Source organism: Lycorma delicatula, chromosome 3 (assembly GCF_047948215.1).
Source record: "Lycorma delicatula isolate Av1 chromosome 3, ASM4794821v1, whole genome shotgun sequence".
NCBI classification, from domain to species: domain Eukaryota; kingdom Metazoa; phylum Arthropoda; class Insecta; order Hemiptera; family Fulgoridae; genus Lycorma; species Lycorma delicatula.
Genome location: NC_134457.1, coordinates 114,450,795 through 114,467,023, shown reverse-complemented (window position 1 = coordinate 114,467,023; position 16,229 = coordinate 114,450,795). Strand labels below are relative to the sequence as shown.

Genomic DNA, 16,229 nt, shown 5'->3' with positions numbered 1-16,229 from the left:
ATTGAATTATAGTATTTTTAAGTGGACTGTTATTATGTACTACTAAAAAATATTATCTGTATTGACATTTTATTATTTATTCAGTTAAACCAAATAAATACGTGTGTACCATATTCTTGAATGTGACAAAGTGTAGAATTAGATTATTATCTTGCTTCTGGCTATTCTACTTGATTCTTTATTTTGGTTCTTTTATTTTATAGAAAACTTTAACCATGGTTTTGAAAAAGGTCCAGAAAAAATGTTTCTGGAGCAGCACCCCCTCTAATTTAGTTACGAGCTGCCACCGGTTTCTAATCAATTAAAAAACTTTTTCATGTATTAAGAACTTTGGTGGTTATGTTTTCAGAATCCAAGAGCCAATTCAAACCATTAACTTCCTGTTCTGCGATTTCACGAACGTGTCAATTGTCCTCTCTTTCCATCACATAAATAACACTTTCCCTCATTGATTTTATCTTTGTGAAAAAACCTCTCCTAAAAGAATTCTAAAAAAAGAGAAATCTCTGTCAACAGCATCCAATAATATTTTTTTTTCAACCCTTAATTCAAATTTTATTGTAAACATAATGCATTTTATTAATGTAGAAAATACAAACAGCTTGTTATTTTCTCTTTACCTCATTGGAAAACCAATAATACAATTGTTGTAAGTGGATATTCTATTTTTGTATAAACAAATTAACTTCTCATAACTCATAAAATAAATAACAGTAAGTATACACATTTTCTGTATTCATAAAAGGATATTCGAAGTGAGTGTTTTGAGCAGAATTGTATTTTATGCTCAAGGAATCATACTGAGTCATCCAATGCAGAACATTGTTGTCAACTTCTTGTTGAATGTTTGTTTATCTTCATTTCATTGATAGTATGAAAATTTGATTCATAAGTAGCCCTACAGGAAAAAATCATTACTAGACAAATCTGAGGAACTTGGAGGCCATTGCCCTCTGCTCATTCTTCTGTAAAAGTTGCACAAACGCATGCTAGTGAATAGTTTGACATATGACATCTTGTTCTGTGTTGTTGGAAGAAGCCAAACTCTTTTTCACGGTCTGTTAATAGAGCACAGAATTCTTTGAAAAATGTACAGAGCACTTCTGTATTGACATTCTGATAAAAAAATATTAGCCTCACTATAAGATTACCAAAAAGCACACCATGCACAAATTTTCTCAGTGAAGTTCTTGCTCAAATATCTGGTGAGGATTTTCTGCTATCCAACACTTGATGTATGAATTAACATGCCCAGATAATTATACTTCATCTGATAAATATACTGTAATAAGACCAGTATAAGAGTCCTGAGTAACAGATTCCTGCAAATTAAGAAATAAGTAGTAAAAAATAACAAATGAAATGAATCCAGAAGAGGACTAAAAGGAATCCTTTTTCTAAGGCTAATAAGTCTGTTTAAGAATTGTTCTTTGTAATACTGCCCACTGGCACACCCTCAACCAGTGTTGTTCCATGAGAAGGGTTACTGGACCAGGGTAGGAATATATGGGAAAATATCTCTGAAAATCATTCTCACACTTCAACTTGAGTCTGTTCTGTATTGGGTCTGGTTTTGCATGTAAAGGGGATAGATATATAAATAATTGAGGGAAGACAAGTTGAGATGAATATCAAGCGAGTATTCTGCAAGGAGTTATTGTACAAGTCAGTGAAGGAGCAAATATCTAATGGGTACAAGTTCAATGCAATTAAAGTGACATCACAAGTAACTCCAGTGAGGACAGTGGGGGAATACAGGAGGTTGTCCAATGAGTTACTATAAACAATTAGAGAAAGGTATAAAGTGTTAAATTCATTCATTAAGTAATAGGGTAGTTTTATTAGTGAACATGAAAAGTATTTTCAGTAAAAGAACTTTAGACTTATCTTCGTAACACTGCAATACCAATTGTTGGAGGTGTAAATATTAGCGGTCATTATAATGTCTTTTGTCAACTGAACTGAAATCGGGTTATGATTTAACTAACAGTAAATAAATCCTGACCTTACTTTAAATTCTATTTTGTATGTAATCATTGTTTATTATTATTATTGTAACAGTTGTTGTCATTGTAATTATTCTTATTATTGTTTGATATTGTCAGTTATTATTATTACTGATTTATCTTATTTTATTTATGTTCTATATTAATAAGCCAATAAATTGTAATTATATAAACATTCTTAAATTGTTAATCTCTCAATATCCTGACTGAGCTGCGAAGACATGACAATAATTTAAAATATACTTCATCTGACATGAAATATAGCATGTTTTAGTTTTACTTTTATTTAAAATATAGATTGGTTAAAAAAAAAATGCTGTCTATTAGGAAAAAACTGTCACAAGAAACATTAGGTGAGAAGATTGCACCTTAATAAAAGAGAATCAAAATATGTTGAGAATGTAAGTTTACAAACTAACTTTTTTCTACTTTCCCACAGAGCTCAGTTATTCTGAATTTAATCATTCATGACTAAGAATGACTTATGAAGAATGACTTTACTTATTCGTTAAACAAATCACTAATATTACTATCAAAGAAACACCCTCTGCAAATTAAAGAAAAACCAGTCATAGTAACCCATTTATTTATTGAATATTTAAGTTTAACCAAATATAAAAACATAAAGGTTGAATATTGATAACTTCTTCATTCTCTTGGAAGTCAATTAAAATGTATATATCTTACTGATAATGTATATATATATATATATCTCTAATAATGTATATCTCTAACTGATTAACTGCTAATGGTGCGTAACGAACCTTTTCGTAAACATTTTTTTTTTAATTTCTACAAAATTTTTCGCACTTTCTTTTATTTAATTTTTCTATTTTACAATTTGCCTTTACTTTCTTAAGTGTTGTAATCACAAAAAAAATTATATGGTGTAGGTTTTTAATTAGAGAGTTGATTTGCATATCAACTTACTGTATTTTATCAGATCATGTAACCCGCTTCTGTATAAGGTATATAATGATCGTGATATGATTATTAAAAATAATATTTCTAATTTATTTACTTATTTTTAAATGTTGCTTTTATTCATCAGTTCATAAAAATTAATTATTTTGAAAACTGATAATTGAATACTGGTTGTTAAAAAAGGTGTGATTACGCACCTTTGGCTTTTTTTATTTAGCCTCCGGGCATCACCGTCAGGTATTACTTCAGAGGATGAATGACGATGATATGTATGAGTGTAAGTGAAGTGTAGTCTTGTACAGTCTCAGGTCGACCATTTATGAGATGTGTGATTAATTGAAACCCAACCACCAAAGAACACCAGTATCCACGATCTAGAATTCAAATCCATACAAAACTGCTTTTACTAGGATTTGAACAATGGAACTCTCAACTTTGAAATTAGCTGATTTGTGAAGACGCGTTCACCACTAGACCAACTCGTTGGGTGCACCTTTGGTTTATGGAGTAATGAATCACATGCTAGACGTGCAACATGTTATTCTTATTCGTATTATAAATAATAACTTTGCAGTCACGCGTTTTACTATTTTTATGTTTGAATCGTTAAATTTTTGTTTTGTCTATCATTTTACCATTTTTTTAGACGTCATTATTCTATAAAATGTTCAGCTTCTATATTTGTCAACAAACGGATTTACAATTTGGTGTTTTTTCTCATTATTTATCTATCGATGAAGAAATGGTGTCGTATTTTGGTAGGCATTTAGCAAAGTAATGATTATCAAGGGAAAACCAAATAGATTTGGATTTAAGCTTTGATGTTTGTGTAATTCAGATTGGTACCAATTTATTCCATACGGAAATGCAAACAAAGAAAAATCTGAACATGGTCTTTGAACACAAGTAGAACTAGATTTGTTAAATGCTGTACCAATCCTAAAGAGCATAGAATTTTTTTACTTCTTTTCTACATATGATCTGTTTAATTTACTGAATGTAAAAGGATATTTTGCGACTGGCACTGTCAGAGAAAATAGTCTTCCAAATTGTCCATTGAAAAAACAAATTTTGCAGTTGCTGATGGAATGATAATGCAATGGTGACAGTTGCCAGTAACCACAATGGCATATATCCATTATCAAATACGAAAAGATACAGCCAAAAAGAAAACAAAGATACCATGATTGCTCAGCCATTAATGATAGCAGAATGTACTAAAAGCATGGATGGCGTTGAATCCTATGACAATGGTATTGGAAACTACAGAATTTGAGTATGTGTAAAAAAAAATGGTGGTGAAAATGCTATCAGTTCTATTATAGTAAATTCATGGAAAATATACAGACTTGCAAATAACAGTAAAATCAGTCAAATTGATTTTAGGTCTTCTCTTGTATTATCACTGATAAAGAGTGAAGAAATAAAAATACCATGAAGTATTACTGATGATGAAGAAAAAAGTAAAGATAATAATTTCCTTTAATTTCCTAATAAATAATTTCCTTCACCTCCAATGGCAACCAAGGGTCGTCCGTCAAAAAACAGTTTGTGATGTTCATCATGATTAAATAGGCCACACGTTATTTCATAGCATGTGAAAAGAGCTAGACGAAGATGTAAGCTATGTAAAAACCACACATTTTTTTGTGTATAAAATGTAAAGTACACCTATATTCAAAATCTTTTCAAGAATTTCATTCGCAGCAAAGAAACTAAACAATTTAATTTATGAAAAAACAAACTTGAAATAGTTTATTTGTAACTGTATTACCTGTAGTTTAATAAATTATAATACAAATTGTTCATATGTGTTATTATATTCTTTAGAAAATGATATTTTTTGCATGCTTTTTGCCAAAGGTGTGTAAACAAACCATTTTATTCCTGAACGATAATTATTTTTTTGTTTGTATTAAAATATGGTAAGTGAGACCGGGGCAGGTTGTCACAATTTATGATTTTTAATTTTTGAAGAGGCAGTGTTTACAGTTTACCTTTCTATAATAAGTGTATCTCATAATATGTATCCTTGGCTATATTTTCCCACAAATTTGAGACCATAGCAGTTTATGCATAGCGCCAAATGGCTTTTCAGAAAAAAAAAGTTCTGTTGGAGTAAATTTTTGTGACAACCTGCCCCGACTCCGAGTTGGTTGCCACATGCACTGGGGTTGATTATTATGGGTTATTTATATGAGAAACAAGAAATTAATATTCAAAAAAAGTTATATTAAGAATTGAAAAATCAAACAATGTATTGATAAAGCATTAATACATATTTAAGACCAATTTAGACACTAAAACAATAATTTAAGAAAATGTCCTATATTAGTCTAGTCACTTTCGAGTGCACCCTCACAATTTTGATATGTATAAAAGTTGTTTGACTCAGAAGTACATAATTCACGAGACCACTTCTTACATTCTATACAGTGGATCCATTTTTCCTTAGCTTTACTATTAGAAAATGGTTCAAGTCAAACTAAACAAAAACTGCCATCATCATCTTCTTCTTCACTAATTGAGATTTTTGTTTTTACTTCCTTTTTTATGTTTTGCATTCTCCTTATTTTCAGTTGCTTTCCTAAATAGAAATTTGTTTGATTTTTTTACTTGCTTTTTCAGCTAGTTCTTCAAGATTTCTTTTAACTGACGAATCTGTTAAAATTACTGTATCTGTATTTTTCCTATCGCCAGCCTTTGGTAAAAATCATACTACAAGAGGTGACTTGTGCACATTCCTGGGCCCGGGTTGAGGTTCATCTGAGTTATCTTCAGACATCTCTAGAAGCTGTTTATTTGGCTGCTCTGAAAGCTGCTTTGGAAGCTGTTTTGTAAGCTGGTTAGCAGGCTGCTATATGTCGGTCACATAGATTGCTGCAAAATCCGCATCTGTGAATATATCACAGTTTAATGGATATATTCCTGTGCACCAAAATCCTGAATAAATAATAAATTGTGTCATTGCAAGAGGATATGCACAAGAAACGAGTTATGGTATACCATAAATTGCCACCATTCTCCCTGGGTTGTTAAACATCCAGTCATCACAAGCTGAGTTGAAGAATTTCTTGAACGGCCCATAGACAGTGCGATCAAGAGGTTGGAGCTTATGTGAACAATGTGAGGGAACAATAACATGACGATTCTATTGGATCTAGCGAAATTGAGCCCTTCTATGCTAAGATGGAAGCCATGATTATCAAGAGGAAGCAGACATGGATTCTCAGGTATGCTTTTTGTGTGCTTATGGAAATGATTTAAAAATAAGATGAAATCGGCTTCTTGCATCCATCCAGACTATTTGCAGTTCCACCAGAACGTGCAGGCGCAGTATCTGGAAAGCACTTGTAGTACTTGACCCTTGGAAACACAAAGAATGGTGGGTTATGGTTTCCAGTAGTAGAGACAACACAAAACGAAGTTACTAGAGTATCCCTTTCAGCAGAAACTAGTGCATCAATTTTTTTAGCTCCTTTACGAGAACAATAGGCCAGTTCAGGGTTCGGCAATGCGGCACCCGCGGATTGCTTGGTGCCCTCGATGATATTTTTATACGTCCTCACCATATTACACACCTACTAAGGCCAATAATCGTATCAGCATCGCGTGTATATAAGACAATATAATTGCGAAAGCTCAGTATAAGCAAATAGCAATCAAGGTCATATACTGACACACTTGCTACTTAGCACGTAGGAATATTCTCGCTTCTGATAAATTTGGTAGTATGTTACCGTACTCTGAGTGATACGTATTTTGAGTGTTATTATTATTGACTATATTTTAATGTTAGTAATCACATCACGCAAGAAAGTCGCGCTTTTTACTATCAAATACGTATCGTATTGGTTAAACGGATTTTATAAATAACCCATCATTAATAACTGTAAAAGCAAAACAATTTATTGTTTTAATGTTGACTGGGAAGAACAATTTTGTTTTATTGACTTCAAAGGCAAATGTATCTGCTTATTGTGTAATAATAGTATGGCGTCCCCAATAACTTTTGAATTAATTCTGTGCCCTTAGTGACAAAACAGTCGTCAACCTCTGCGCTAGTTGACTGTTTTTGAGAAACTGGTTTATATTATGCCTCACGGTCTATTCTAATAAAATATAAGCATTATAATACATAAAGGATCATTTACATGATGTATTTTGCATTTCTATAAACCAATTAAAATGTACCGTCAACCACACGTACAACTTTGTAAATCCTACGGATGGAACCCACACACAAAATATCAAGCGGTTATGGAGCTCAGCGAAATTAAAAACATCGGAGTACGGCAAGACAGCATTTGGAGACGTGTCTAGCGGAATTTGTTATTACCGCAACATGTTATTAAATGCATATGTGTTCCTGCGCACTACTGACTAAACCTCCACCCCTGGCTACCCACCCTTCCTGGTACAGTTGGTGTGCATTACTTCAAGAAGGGGAAATATGCCCTCATACACATTTCAGAGACCACAATTAACAGACACGGACCTCACACCCACAAGATACCAAACATCAGACTAAAATCTCACCACACACTCCACAACATCCAATCTTCAATCAGAAAACATACCTCACGCCGCAAACTCACACATCACATCAAATCCAGTCAAATTCAATCACATAAACAAACGCCTCACAAAAAATCGAACACTACAGCATGCTTGCCTCACGGGTCACCATCGGATGCGGGAGCAGAGTAGCCACGACCTCATCGCACCCAGGTGACCCCCACACGTACAGGGAACCCCCTAGGCTCTCACCCGCATGCCTGTATGCCCCCGCACCTTCCGACGACCCCTTCTTCTACCCCTGCAAGATTCCTCCCAGACGTACAGCTCCCCCATGATCTTCCTAGCAAACCTTGCTAAAGTCATCCAGTTTTCTTCGCTTTCGATCATGATCTGCTGCAATTCCTCTGGAAGGAATATTTTCCTTCAATCTATGGTGTCCAATATTTCCCTCCTCGCATCCTCAAATCGGGAACAGATAAAAAAGACGCGATATGCTGTCTCTTTCTTGTCTACCCACACCAGACAACTAGCGGAGAGATCTAGCTTATACCTCAAAAGGTATTCTCTGAACCTTCCTGGCCCGCTAGAAACTGTGTGAGACAGTAATTCAGTGAGCCATGGGTCCTCTAACACCAACTTCTCAGGTCCCCAATTATGCAGTGTGTCCATCAGCCTCTATTACCAGTGTCCCACTGCATCTGCCATTCTCTCCTCATTTCTTCCATAATTGAGCTAGCCACTCTCCTTTTTTCCGCAGGTGTTGACACCCGTTGCTCTATAATCTTCTTCTTGCGAGTGATCTCCAGATCGACAGGTAGTATTCCCGCCAATACTTCGACTGCCTCTCGAGAAACCATGCAATATGCAGCTGCAATACGGAGGCAGCTGTGTATTGATTCGAGAGCATCCCTGTATACGCCGTATCTAGTGACCCCTCCCCATATCTCGGCACCGTAAAGTAACGTGGAGTATATTACTCCAGACAGCAGCCTCCTCCTCTGCTGGTCCCCCACAGTTCAGCAGTAATCTGGCAACCAGCCGCAAACCTTTTCAGCCTTCGAGCAGACCTCCAAGACGTGGATGCCGAAACGCATCCTGGCGTCCACCCATATTTCAAAATATTTTATCGCAATCTTTGAAATTATCCTTTGGCCCTCATGCACCAACTTCAATGTTTGTCTTCACTCGGTTGTTGTAATCACAGCAATCTCCGTCTTATCTGGAACCATAGTTAACCCAACTCCGGCCATCCAGGTTTTGATTTTTATATATCAGTCTTAACGATAGAAATCCTCTTCACAAATGAAGAGGTATTGCGGCAAATAGATGAAGAAAGAAGCATTTGGAAAAATATAGTTAAAAGAAGGGACAGACTTATAGGCCACATACTAAGGCATCCCGGAATAGTCGCTTTAATATTGGAAGGACAGGTAGAAGGAAAAAATTATGTAGGCAGGCCACGTTTGGAATATGTAAAACAAATTGTTAGGGATGTAGGATGTAGAGGGTATACTGAAATGAAACGACTAGCACTAGATAGGGAATCTTGGAGACCTGCAACAAACCAGACAAAAAAAATAGAATACTAGATCGTGGTTACCGGTGTTCTTTGGTGGTTGGGTTTCAATTAGCCACACATCTCAGTAATGGTCGAACTGGTACTGTACAAGACTACACTTCATTTACACTCATACATATCACCCTCTTAAGTATTAGCTGAATGGTAATTACCGGAGGCTAAACACGAAAAAGAAAGTGTTCAATATTTATGATACTTTAGCGCTGCAGAATGAGATGCTGGGAACTAAATAAAACCATTGTACGCTTGCGCGACTATAATCGTGACGGTATGGATGTTTATTTTACTCAAGTTTATCCCTACTCTTACTTACCTCTGCGCATGCGCCGTTTCATTTTATTTAGTTTTACCGGTTCTACCATTCATTTTGCGGCCCTAGTTTATGTTTCAATTTTACCAATTCTAGTATAGAGGTTTCCTACCCAGTTATATAGATATCAGTAAACAATACTGATAACCCTCGAAAGAAGTTTGTTTTCCTTAATATTTATTTAGGCATGTTTCTAATCTTCCTCAGACGACTCTAAATGTATTACAAGTATGCATTAGACATACCTAAAATTAATCAGTGAAGTACTATTTGATAAAACAGCTGATAATTTCAGTCTGATAGAATTCGCCTCACGTAAACAAACGTGCGTAGTAGTTAACGTTGTTCGTATGATCACGTGGCTGTAAGCAGCTGTTCATGTTGCTATGTGGAACTTGTAGTTTGTACTAATATAATACTTCGGTTGCATGCGTTAGATAACTTTAAGCTATAAATTATTTGGTTACAGTTAAAAGTTAAGTTTTATTTCAGTTTGCCTTTAGTGCTTAAATTGTATGCGATTTTAAGAAAGTTTCTTTAATAAACTAATAATGCCATATTCTCAAAATTAAATTAAATTTAACTGTAATTCGGTATTATTTTGTTAAAATGACTGAAAATAAGTTCAGTTCTTCGGATCCGAACTCCTTCTCTAATCCAGGTAATTTTTTACTTTTATTGTTTTAAGTAAACTTTTTATTATATTGCAAGATTAATTTAATCACTTAATAAAATCTAAATTATATTTTCTCCCAGGTTATCTTTTGAGGGTCATGCCTTGCTTTGCATTATGATATCGTACATAATTTATCATTTTCATTTCTTTTATTATCAAGTTTTGCTTTCTACAGTTTAATCCTTACTTGCTCTCTGTTATTAACTCATATTACTGTAAGTTAAGTGCACACAACCTTACCTTATTTATCTCATTGTGTCAGTTTCTTTATTAACATTTAAGCCACAAAAGAAAAAGAACTTTTAAAAACATTGCTTTTTAAATATGTGTAAATATTTCCAGAATATATTTCACTTTCAAATATATCATCAGGAAATATATTTCTATTTCTAATTATTTAGAAAGCTGATTGCTTATTTTTTAATATATTACTGCCATCTAATTTTGATGTTTGTCAGTGAATGTTGTTAATGACGAATTTAAAATTAAGCATTTATGACCTTTAACAATTGTCAGTTAAAGGATATGAAAGTTATAAACAGAAAATAAGTGCTGCATACCTAAATATTTTTATTCTTAAAACTTCTTTAAAGTACCCTTGTAATAAGTTTAAGAGATGTTTATTAACAATAAGACTTAGAGTTATGTTAAATTTCATCAAGTACTGAAAGCAGTTTGTTTTGTTGCCGAAATTGGAATTTCTAAAATCTTCCATTGCTTTTTTTTTTGTAGAATTTGTGTTTGTATGGGGTTTCTGGAGGTCTTCTATTGTATATGTTTCAAGATTTTCCAGACTATGATTCAGTCTCTTCCTCAATTGGCCACAATCTCAGATTGGGCACCTATAACATAATTAAACTATAGATTGCATCACAGTCTTGAAAAGATCCTACTGAAGCATGTTTCCAATTATTTAGAAGTGGGTCATGATTTTTTTTTAAACTTATTATTTTAAACTATATGAACATACAAATTATGCTTTAAGAACAGTTTTTAGCAGTTAAACCCAACCTCGGAGAAAATTATTTTCATTGATTTTAATAATAATTCCTTATACAGTAGAATGGTCAATTATTTACAATGCATATCAACATCATTTATCTTGCTTTTCTCATTCTTCCACTTAATTAAGTGCTAAATTTCTTTAAATTTGTATTGCTGAAATAGTACTTTTAAGTTCACTTATATTACTTATTTTTGTGATATAAGTTATTTAGCTGGTGTGGTACTGTTCTTAATTTCTTTCTGCTCAGTGCTAATTTTTTAACTTCCTTAATTATTATTAAATATTCAAATACTTCTGTTCTTCTATTCTGTACTTCAAGTCTTTGTCTTCTACATTTTTTTATATTCTTTACATCCCTGTATTATCAAATTAACTAAACCTACATGTCATAATATTTATACTTTACCACCTTAGTTGATCTATGTACAAGATACTTCCACAAATTTCTTTTCTCTCCTTCTCAACTTCAACTTTTGAACTTTATCAACCAATATAATTTTCAACAGTTTCCTGTGAAACTACACTTAATAGATCTGTATTCTTTTCCTTTCTGTTTACCCTCTTCCCAATAATTCACCATAAAGTTCTACATTGTTCACATATATTTTAAAGAACTTCTTTATAATCCTTAGTTCTAAACATGATACTAAAATTTGTTTTCTCATGAAATTTTTTTTGTATATTTTAAAAGGGTGATCAGTTGAAAAGTTACCATATTTATTATTAAACAGATATTAGTCCCATTATATTTCTGTTTGCAGGCATGTATACCATTCTCAGGGGGAACATTTTTTAAATTATTACCCACCCTCTTCCTACACCTACCCCAATTCAAAAATCGTAATTGGCAATGGTAACTTTTGATTACATTAGTTGACAACCTGAAAAATAATGAATTTTGGTGAAAAGAAAACTAAAATCCACTCACCCTAAAAAAACAGCTTAGTAGGTGTGAAAAACCATTTGGGGTAGTACCTTTTTTAAATTTCAGTCCAAGAAAAATAACTTAAAATTATGCCATATAACTTGTTAAACAATTTGAAATAATCATAATCTGTGGATTAAAACTGTAAAAATTATTTTTTTAATTACCAACTCTAAATTTTTTCCCTAATGTTTTCTAAATTTTCAAGGGTTGAACACACTTTTTTTTTAATGAGATGATGTAGCTTGTGACACCACATTTGAGAGCCGTTTGAATGACCAGTAATTTGGTATAAATAAAATAAACATTGTTTTACTGGTATTGAAGTTATGATTAAAAATATGTTTTTTTTAGGTTATGTTGGGATACAGTGTCACTGACCCAAGGCATTAAGTCTGAAATTGTCTGTTCTTAAAAATGGGTTTATAATATGTAATAGGGTTAAATATGGGTTTTAGGTTTCTCCAGCATTGAAAAACTTACCAATAAGCACAGCATTATAACATCAATTAGACTTAGAAAAAAACAATAATAAGGTACCTACTATGCTGGTAACATGTTAAAAAATTGAATACCAGATAAACTTAATTAAATAACAATTAATTCATAAATGAGTAATTTTTAATCAAAAAATAAATCTTAAATCATTATCACCTTTTAATATAATAGCTTGTCATCTTTACCGAAAGATATGCTACTTTATATGTTTGTTTTTCAATTTTTAAACTTAAGTAGTAATATTATTATACAAACATACACTGAAATAGAGAGAGATAGTTTATTATCTCCTTACTAATTGCAGAGCCTGGACAAATGTCTCTTGCTGCTTTGTCTTTCGTTTATCAGGCGGGTCATTTATTTAATGGAGGTTATAGATTTTTATGTTGTATTTATGGACGGGGTTGTTATTAGCGTTCTGGTCCTTTAGACCAGTGAGAAATAATTGACTGGGGCTGATCATGGGAGACTGGGCACATGTGAGCTTTGTACCCCTGGCGTGATTCCCCTTCAGTCCTTTCGGTGCTAGCGCCTTTTAACCTAACAGTAAATACGCCTTCCAGGGACCCTAGTGTTCCCCTTTCAAGCAATGCGTTCCCCTTTCTGGAGGGGTTCGCATGTGCTGGCTGGGGACAGGCACCTCTACTACGAGTACTTTGTTAGGCTTTATATAGCATTAGGACACACCTCTTTTCCCACTCAAATCATATGTATTATCTGGCTAGTCTTTCTTCCTATTCATTTACCTATCTGTTAAACTTTGTCTATTTATTTTGTAATTATCTATTTTCTGTTCTGAGCAAACTAAGTTGCCTAAATAAAACAACCGCATTATTATTAATCTGTTCATTTATGATCATTTTTTCACCACTTTTTTTTAATTTAAAAATTTTAAATTTTCCAAAATATTCAATCTTCCTTTTACCTAGTTGTGAATTAGTTTCATAGAGTCCTCCATTTTCAGTAGTGAATTTTTAAATTTCTTCCCGTTACCCAATATATGTTGCGTCGCATTTAACCAGTCAAATCAGTCAAATGACTGGTTATCAAACCAGTCAAATGACTGAAGACAAAAAAAAAATAGAAATATACTTAGGAAACCATATAAAATTTAGTTGTATGTGATTCTGTTTTTCTTTTTCGTGTTCTTTAATTTAGATAACTCCGACGCCAATTTATCAAAAATTTTTTTTATCCAATCCTCTTAATTATAGAACTATTGCATTCCGTTTATCCACTATTAAAGCATCATTGTCTTGTAACTTTTTTTATTGTCTTTTTTACTTTTTCTGCTATCTTGTTTTCTTCTGTATTTATTTTGTTTTCATTGTTTAATTTTTTTCTAATAGATTCTCTTTTTAATTCTGCTGCTAAATGTCTTGCAGGAAAAAAGACTAGCCAGATAATATATATGATTTGAATGGAGAAAGAGGCGTGGCCCAACGCTATATAAAGCCTTACAAAGTCGGGATGAAGTCCACTTGTTTAGTGGGTGAAGTGAATGTGGATGAAGTCCACTGACAACTGACCAGTACTGTCAGTTTTGAAAATGGGTATATCTGAAACGCGTCAACATATGATTTAATTATGACGAAGCTAAGGAAGGTAGATAATTGTACCCAATATAAATTAAAAAAATTGTGAGTTGCTTGTAGATTTTTTATATACTGTTGTTAGTTTCAGCTAACTGTACATATAAAACAAGTCAATGATCGTTATTGTTTCTTTTAGATAAGTCTTAATTTGACCCAATTCTGAACAGTATTTTTCCCAGAATGACTTATTATTTTTTTCTCATAAGACAGTTTCCCCTTCAAGTACTTACTAAGTGACAAGGTGTGGAAATTACAGTCTCCAAAATTCATGAACTGACTGCATTTTACCATTTTCTTTTAGATTGGTGGAGGGCTGTGTTTATCATTGTTTGCCCATCTGACCAAGAACATATGTAAATATTTTATTGTAATGAATAGCTATAGTGGCCACTGTTTTCAGTCCATCAGTAAAAAAGTACCTTAAATCTTAAATTTATCTGATAGTACAACCTACCCTCTTAATTTAAAAAATTTTCATTCAAACAAACTACTATTTTGTCATATCTTGATTACTCTCTTAATCCTTTAAACTAGCCTTACACTGTTTAACAGTAACAAATTAAACACATATTAATGTCATATACATCCTTAGAGATTACTTAGAGGTGTTTAAATGTTAGTGTATTAGAGAAAATGTAGGTTGGATTCCTGATAACTTAAGTGATATTAATGTATGAGTATTACTGTTAACCAGTGTACAGAACCCACCAAAATTCAGGTGACTTTCAGCCCTTCTAATTAATTTTTTATAACTTTAAATAGAAAATCTGTTCATAGGAAGAAAAGGTATCAATAAATTTTGGTTTGAATGTTCAACCGAAAAGCACCCAACTCATTGTGATTGTATAGTGATAATGATTTCCTCCTGACAAATACTGCTTTAAGCACTAAAATAATTTACTCTCACTCCTCAAACCAGTCTTAGCAGTGTGTTCTGAGAATCCATAATAAGCTTGATTAATATAGGAAAGAAGATTTCACAGTGAATGGATTACTTGCTATCCACTATTGATGTGATAGATTTTTCCTTTTAGCCATATTCAAATGTAATACCTTCCAAGAACATCAACATACTCATATTTTATAATTTTAGATAAATGATTTGTGTTTTTTTTTTTTTAAGGGGTATTCCATTTTAATTCAACAAATGATCACTATTTTTGATTTTGATGATGTTTGGTATATAAGTAACTCACCTTGTAGTGGCCAAAAAATATTTTTTTATATTTATAAACGTTTTTTCTTGAGTAATACCAGATTATTTTCTAACTCGCCAACAGGTAAAAAAAAGCCATTTTCGTAATTTTTCCATGAGCTGCAGCATTTATATTTTACATTATAGATTGTAAAAAACAATCTTTTTGGAAACAATAAAGATGGAACTTCATCATAATGTACTCAAAATTCAGTTTGTTACATAACCAAATCTTGTAATTCCTCGACGGGGAGTCGTATTCTTTAAGACTTTGGGGGTTGGCGTCCCCACGGGCTTAGTCTCTGCAGCTTTTCTTCCCACTACACACTTAGCTGCAGAATTCTTTTCACTATACACGTATACTACACCAAGAACACTACACGAATTACAACATATACATTTAATCGACTACACAACAACATACAACACTATTTTTTCTTTCATTTACACTCGGTGGTGCAACCGTAACCTAAGGTGGGAACTATCGTGCCGATGGGTGATTGGCTCTACGTAGTGAGTCTCGAACGATGTCCTCTGGGCACCAGAGCAAACCCAGTTGTATTTAGCTCTAGCTCCAGTACGCGTGCGCTCTGCTGGAGTAGCCTATTATATCGCCGGTTCTCGTGGGACCAAAATTTCAGTTCCTACACCAAATTCTATGATGGTTGGTGTCCATCTGAAAAAACCACCAACTTCAGTCTAGTGAAAAGGCCTCGGTCAGCTTCGTCTGACGAGAATAATTTTGCTACAGTGGACGAAGATGGTGTCAGGTGTAAAAATATTCGCTTTGTTGTTATCCGAAATAATCAGAAAGGTGGCTCCCTTCAAAAGGTCTCACCTTTCCTGATTAACAAATGCGTCACAGGATGTATTGGTTATCCTAGGAACATTAAGAAATTACGTGATGGAACAATTGTAGTTGAAACATTTAACGATGAGCAGAGTCGCTCCCTATTACGTCTCACCAATATGGGCGGCATAAATATAAGTACGA

At 33.2% G+C, this 16,229-nt stretch overlaps 1 protein-coding gene across 1 annotated transcript in view; it reads left to right on the top strand.

Annotated features, from left to right (window-relative positions):
- Positions 1–9,381: 9,381 nt before the first annotated feature.
- The window catches only part of LOC142321909 (leukotriene A-4 hydrolase), an 81,107-nt gene continuing 74,259 nt past the window's right edge, over positions 9,382–16,229 (top strand). Inside the window, exon 1 of the mRNA XM_075360419.1 lies at positions 9,382–10,001. Within this exon, the coding sequence (XP_075216534.1) occupies positions 9,950–10,001 (52 nt within the window). The 5' untranslated portion in view covers positions 9,382–9,949. The remainder of the gene's footprint in view (positions 10,002–16,229) is intronic.